The sequence below is a fragment of the Zonotrichia leucophrys genome, chromosome 7, assembly GCF_028769735.1.
Source record: "Zonotrichia leucophrys gambelii isolate GWCS_2022_RI chromosome 7, RI_Zleu_2.0, whole genome shotgun sequence".
Lineage (NCBI taxonomy): Eukaryota > Metazoa > Chordata > Aves > Passeriformes > Passerellidae > Zonotrichia > Zonotrichia leucophrys.
Window position 1 is genome coordinate 18,041,179 of NC_088177.1, and position 7,297 is coordinate 18,048,475.

Below are 7,297 nucleotides of genomic sequence, written 5' to 3' on the forward strand. Positions count from 1 at the left end.
ATGATGTGGGATGGGTGTTAAAGCCTCTGTTATTTGTTTGTATTTACTCAGCCCTTGAGGATTGGAGAGAAAAGCTCCCATAATGTGCTGTCAGAGAATGTGTCTGCTCAGGAGATAAGCTGCTGTCTGCTTTAGCAAGCAGCAGATTAGAAAATGGCTTTCACAGCTACTGCCTCAGCCTCCCTGCAAACACAGCCAGTTTGGAACGCCAGGAAAGCCCCATTGCTCAGCGTGGGATTTTCTGCTTCACCAGGAGCAGTGCAAGGTGCTCATGTGGGCACCTGGCAGTGCAGTCACTCCTGCATGGGCCCACTCTTGGCCTTCAGGGTGCTCCTGCAGCCCCTGGTGCTGCTGTGGGAGCTGCCAGTGCCAAACTGGGGTCCCTGGTGCTGGGGGTGCCACAGCCTGGCCTCTGTGTTGCAGGTGTTTCCTAGAAATCACAGAAACAGTCATTATTAGTGTACATGCCCATATATTTATATTTTCGTAGAAATATACATGCAATGTATAGAAATAAATAATATTGTGAAGTTGAACACAAAGTGGTGCCACTGACCAAACTCAGCTTTCATTTCCCAAGCCCCAGAGTGAGTTGCTGTTGGATTTAGAGCTGTCATCTTGACTCAAAAACTTTGGTATTTGATTTGAAAAAAAACCAACTGAACCTACAACTACATGGAATTTGTCCCATCTGTAGCCATTGCCAGTGTCTGTCTAGAGCTACTTGTGCTTCTTAAAGCCTTTCATGGCTTGTCACAAGAACTGAACAATATTTAAAACCATGTCAGATTATGGGTTTTCTAAGCTATATTACCCTGTTAAGGTAAAGACTTAGAATCTTGCAGTTGCTTGACAAGCTGCATTATTTGTCCTGTAATGTTAATTTGTGCTGAGGCTCTGCAGTTAGGTGTAAGAAACCTGACTTTTAATGTTCCCAAGGCTAAATGAAAATGGCCCCTTGATCAGTTTTTGTTAGAACACTTGATCAGTCTCTTCTGGCTTAATTCACTGTCCTGCCAAAGTTTAAACTTTCTCATGCATTTTTATTTTCAGAAAGGCTGATGATACCAGTAGCAGAAGGGAGATAGATGGATAGATGTTGAGGTGGACTGTCGTGGTCTCAGAGAGGCTTTGTTTGTAAGTGTGAGCAGGATGGTTCTGTGCACAGAGATGCTCACAATGACTGGTCTGTGAAGGTTGTTTCAATGCAATCATGCTTGTAAAGTTTACTCTAGCTTCTATCCAGTATTTAGTTTGTTAAGGTGTTGACACAATTTTGCTGACATTCTTCTTAAGTGGATTATGCTCCCAGCCAGTTTTCAAAGCAAACAGATGGCTCTTCAAACGGAGCATTGCACACAGATTTTTTTTTTTAATGGTGTCTCTAGAATTATGACAGCTCTGTCAGAGAGGGCTAGTTTGTCGTTAATTTTCTCATGACAGATGATTCAAAATAATTTTTGCTTCTTCATATTGCTCAAAGAAACCAGCTGTTTAAAAATAAAAATCACAAGGAGACTAAGACATAAATCAATTGGTCTGTACATGAATGGAATTGCACTATTTTGATAAGTCCACTTCTGTTTTTAGATCACTGTAAAATAAGAATGTCTTCAAAATATTGGAAGTATGCTCAGGCATGTGTTTCTTCTTGGAACCCAAAGACATGTTGTGCATTGCCTCAGACAGAATCTGTAATCTGAACTGCCTGTTTACTCAAATGTGAAATCAGAATATGTATAAGGGACAGTGGGTGGCTTGGCTCTTTCACGTGGGGTGTGAAGTCCTTTGGCTTCTGTAGACTTCAGGTGAGAGTCTTGGCAGGGCAGACTCGGGCTGCTGTCCCCAGGCAGTGCATCTAATCCCAAATAGTGTCTGTCCTTGTGTGTCCCAGTCCCTGGACAAACACAGTTTGTGGGCCACCCTGAGGAACATTTCCACGCTTTGACCTCACCCTGCAAAGAGGTTGCTTCTTGCACTGAGGGGATTTTTCTGTTCTTGGACATGCACACACAGTGCCAGGTTTTGGTTTGGAGAGGTTAAGGCTGCAAAGCATGGTCACACTGATTTTTCCCTGTTTGATGGTGAAGCCTTTAGTGTCCTTGGTCCTGTGTGCATAAGAAGTAGCAGCCAGGGGTATTTCATCCTAAACCCAAACTATTTAAAACTGCATTTGTGCAGTTTGAAGAGATGGAAAATGTATTGAGGAGATAGATTGAGGACCCATTCTGGTAGCATTATCATGTTGTTAATGATAGGTACTTTGTTCATTTGTTGGAGTTGTCTCTGTCACTACACACTGCCACAATTCCTGTGCCGTTTGCAGACAGGGAGGGACACCAAGGTGGGCTGGGTGCTCCAGGCAGCCCTGGGCTCTTGAATTCCTGCCTCCCGTCTTTAACCATAAGCAAAACCTCTGACATAGAAGTAAGTTCAGAGCTATGAAAAATATCTGCTGCATAATTTATTCTTGTTTTGTTTTTTTCTCACTGTGCCTGCTGACTGGATCCCAAGCTCTTTGTCTGTGTATTCCCAGATCTGTCATGCTGCTGAGACACAAATCCCTTCAAAAGAGCTTCACAGCAAATAGCACAGAGCTGCTCACACAGTCCCAGTGCTTTTTGTTATTCTCACACTGGGTTGTATTCCCAGCATCTGGATGGTGATTTGCATCGTTCAGCAGGGACAAATTTGTGACACCAGGAGATGAGGCAATCGTGTTCTCAGGCACAGGCTGCTGTCCCTGGATGACGTGGTGTCCCACGTGGTGTTTACCAGTGCCGCAGCCTTGCAAGCCACCATTGTTCCTTGGTTGTGAACATTGTGTGCAGGGGTTCAGACCCTGTGAGTCCAGTGCCAGGCACTGGCAAAAAGGGAACTGTGCTCATCACTGTAGGATAAATTCTTCCTCTTAGCTATGGGGAAAGGGAGAGCAGAGATGCTCCTGCTGCTGGAAGGTGTCACACTGTGACTCATCCAACACATCTGATTGGTTTGGAGAACCCAAGGAGGGGAAGTGATCTGTCACCCCTCCAGAGAGCCCAAGGTGCTGCTGAAGTGTCTCTTGTGTCCTGTGAGGCCCCCAAAGTACCTGTGACTTGCAGGTGGTCAGGCTGGGTGGCAGGAATCTGAGTGTGACATTTCAGTCAGTGGAGGTTTTCCTCATGAGTGTAACCAGCTGCAGCATGTGCTGTACTTCAATCTGTGCTTGGGGTGACATTAGGAGAAGAGGACCTCAAGTTCTTACTGATACTGAGTTTTAATAACCAGATGCATCTCCTGGCTTTTATTTATTTGTATCCTGTAGCTCCAGAACCTTGTCGCTTCATGGCACTTGAGATATCAATATTGCATAAATATTCATTTTGCCATTTCTGAACCCCAACTCCTTAATTCAAATTTCATGTAACACAGTTTTCCTGATTGTTACAAACTGGATTGATCTCCTGTTAGTTACCTCACGTTGACAGGCTCTGAGAAGATACAGAAGCAGTGTGTTCATGAAGTCTCATTCCCATTTACCTTCCTGAAGGTCCCAAACAAAATGGTTCAGGAGGCTTCACTGGAATGCTATGGGATGATGTGTTTCATATGGGCACAACTTGGCCTGCCCTGCTCAAAGAGGGCCCCAGGCTGGGTGTCAAGTCCAGGTGGAAGGAGGGGTGGGTTATCAAGGTTTCTCAGCTCCTGAGGGGCCCCTGGCTGGGAACACACAGCCATTGCCATGGGGGATGTGATGCCTGGGGAGAGGGATGCCATGTGCCATCAGTGCCCTGGCCCTGGCAGGACCTTGCTGTTGACTGTGGAAGAGGAAATGCCTTCTCCTCCAGCCTCCTTCTGTTCAGGGTGACATTACCTCCCAAGGCTAGTGGCATGGAGGTAGGAGGAGTGTGGTGTCTGTCCTACCCTGTCCAGTGCTGGCTGCTGCCTTCCTCACTGTGCTGGCACCAAGCTGCAGGAGGGGCTTCAGTCCCATTTCCAGGGGGCAGAGATGGTTTGAGATGGGACCTGGGACCTGTAGGGACACAGGAGCAGTACTGCTGCTTTTGGTCCTGAGCGATGTGTGCAATCCCTGACTCTCTCCTGCATGTCTGTGCATCCCCAGGGCCAAGGAGATCTCCTGAAGAACGCCAAGAACGAAGCACTGGAGAACATGAAGCAGATCCAGCTGGCGTGCCTGTCGTGCGGACTGAGCAAAGCTGGGAGCGGGCAGGCAGATGCCAAGGCAAAGCGGGGCCTGGAGGCAATACAGGAGAAGGATACTGGAGATGAGAATGGGAGGCTGTGAGAGAGGGAGAGCTGCCACATTTGTCACAGATTTCAATAAGTCTAAACTATTTTTTTAAAGCATTTAAAAATTCACACAGGAGTGCCCTCTACAGGGTGTGATAGTATTAAAATCCTCACAATGTCAGTATTTTAATGCAGTTAATTTATCCAAGTTAAACTCTGGTAGTGAGATTTCTAATGAAGCCAAGCTGTCTGTATGCGAGTGCGTGTGTGTGCGCACATGCAAATCCTGTAGACACCCTTTCATGCATTGCATTAGCCATTTGCTAATTTATTCCTTTGTCATCTTTGCCTAGGCTTATTCATTCTGAAGATCAAAACAAATTGAGAGCACTTGTATCAGTTTTGGGCTTTACTTTACTCTCCAGCTTTTATCATTTTACTTATAGGTTATATTACTGTTACACTGTTCAAACAGACAAACCACAACAAATTTCACTGACAGCTGTTTTTGTGAGGACAAAGCTGGTGGTTTGCTGCAGACCCTGAAGGTGATTTTTAGTGAACAATTACAGCCAAGTAAACAGGATATGAAATTATCAGAGTTGCTAAGTAGATTAGCAGTAGATTTGAGGTGTATTTTTTGCTGAATTTAGCAAACTGCTCTTCAGGATACACCCAGACAACACATACTAACGTAAGAACTAGCTAATTCAGTTTATTCCAACAAAACATTGCTACCTTCCTTGTAGATGTGCAAGACAGCTACAGTCTTTGCTGATAGGCATTAACTTGAGTAGTAATGACCATAGCTAGTCAGCCCTGTAATTATGGGGAGAGCTGTGAATACCCTTTGGTGGTCATGAACGCTGAAGGTGACCTTCAGGCTGTTCTGGAACAGCCAGTGGTGCCAGTATTAAAAGGAAGGTTTTCCAGATTTCACAAAATGTGAGCTTTAGTGCAAGATGTGTGAGAGGTCAGGCCTTGCTTGCCACCTTCTGAGTAGATGTTGGAGCCAGCTGGATGAAGCAAGCAGCCTCTGGCCTAATGTTTTTGTGGTTGAAATCATGCTGTGATAGAGATTTAAAAGCAGGGCTGAAGAACTGCTACAGGTGTAGTGTAGAGAAATAGCTTGGGGAAAAACAGGGTGGCAGCATTTTTGTGCAGCAGTTACAAATATCCTAACACATGTCATGTGTTTGGGGAAGTTCTGAGAATTGGCTGCCTCTTTGTGCTGCTGTGGAAAGGAGACACAGAATGTCCCGGAGCATCCTCGTCCCTCCCGATGTCCGGCCCACGTGTGCTCACAACATTCATTTCAATTGTTTAAGTACTGTGCTTGAGTGGAATATTTGTGTTATCTTTAACAGGACTAAGTGTTTTATGGTTATAAAAAGACTATATTTATTTAAAGCATTGCTTTTATTTTTAAAAGCTACTTTTTAAATTAATTTGATTAACAAATATGCTAATTTTCTGAACTTAACAAAAAGTAATTGCTGAAAGTTTGATCATTGGAAAATCTTATATAGCTATTGTGTTAAGTTATTTTTGACTTCTTAATAACACTATTATGTTCATGTTGCACATTACTGAGAGAGTAAAGCTATGAAACAACTTTGACCCATGATTTTGCAGTGATTTTACATGAACCTGGATAAAGGTGGGTTAGAGTGGGTAAGTTGCTTGAGAGAAGGTCCTGCTCTAACAGCAGCTTTGTTATTGCAAAGGTTATAACTCAGGTGCCTTAAATACCATTTCAGTAAAATTTGCAGTACTTGTTCAGATCCAGCCTTAAATGCTCTGTTTATCTCTCCATTGGATTATGAGTGTGGATTCAGACTTCGCTGAGGTCTGGAGAAGTGTCTTTTCTGTTTCAGGCAAGGCATAAAGCCCACATCAATGGTGTAATTGTACATGTTCACGTTTTGCCATCTTGGGTTATGTTTGTATAAAAACAACACTTGGCCTTCACTACTTACAGTTAGGGATGATGGGAACTGTTACCCCAGCATCATCAGCTGCAAAGGACCAGCCTTTGGAAAGCATCCCTCTCAGAAGGGAGAGTTTGCTTCAGGAAGGGTGAGTGGCTTGCCTCTTGGTGCTTCATTTAAATCTAGAAATATCTTGATTTTCTCAAAGGGCTGTCCTAATGTGTCTACAGGAACTGCTGGCAAAATACCTTCTCTATGTTAGGAACAAATGAACATGAAATTACAGAGAGAAGGGCTTCTTTCTGTGCTCACATGTAGAGGGGGTACTACATGGCTCTCACTCTGGATCATTAGGAGAACCCAAAGTGGCTGCATGGAAGTCCCATAGCATGCACACACACCTTTCATACCATGTTTAGCATTCATGTCATGTCCTGTGCCAAGGTCACACATTCTGTGCCAAGATACAGGAGCAGAGAATTTGGGGCACCCTGCGTTGCCCTAGGCACTTGGGACTGTTCGTGGTGCTGGCACCCAGAACCCCACAGCTGGAGCAGCTCCACCCTCCCTCCTGCACCAAGAGAGGGGCTGGCAGCAAAAGCTCATCTCACTTCCTCTGAGCTCCTTTGAAATCACTGGGAATGGAAGTGAATGATAAAGTGCCAGTTGGTGTAATGAAAATTCAGCCTTGAGGGCAAACACATGGAAAAATCATATCCAGCATCAGCAGCAAACACACAGAGGGGACTGAGTGCCTGGCCTTTTTGGCAAGTGTTTCATGGCATGCCTGGCTTCTTGCAGTGGAACAACAGCCTTCTCTGGGCCCTGTGCTGGTGTGATTTGCCTGATGTCCCATATGAATGGGTGGGTATTATCTGTATCACCTCTGTGGGAGTTATGCCAGGAAGGTGCTACAGGCATTTGCAGTTGTTTACGGTGTAGTTGAACAGCTGGAAATCGGAGAAACTCTCAGGGACTGGTGTGGGGAGCTGTCTGTCAGAAGGGAGCACAGGAATGAATCTACCTGAGTTCACTCTGCCACTGAGTCCTCCACCTTTACACTATTTGTTTTCTCTGTCATTCTCTCAACTGTAAGATAAGACTGATGATGTTTTCCTTCCCAGGCACAGATT

General features: G+C 44.8%; 1 protein-coding gene across 1 annotated transcript in view; it reads left to right on the forward strand.

The window, feature by feature from the left end:
• Window positions 1–5,853, forward strand: part of PLCL1 (phospholipase C like 1 (inactive)) — a 178,790-nt gene extending 172,937 nt beyond the window's left edge. The window contains exon 6 of the mRNA XM_064718136.1: window positions 4,106–5,853. Coding sequence (XP_064574206.1) covers window positions 4,106–4,288 — 183 coding nt within the window. The 3' untranslated portion in view covers window positions 4,289–5,853. The remainder of the gene's footprint in view (window positions 1–4,105) is intronic.
• Window positions 5,854–7,297: the final 1,444 nt, after the last annotated feature.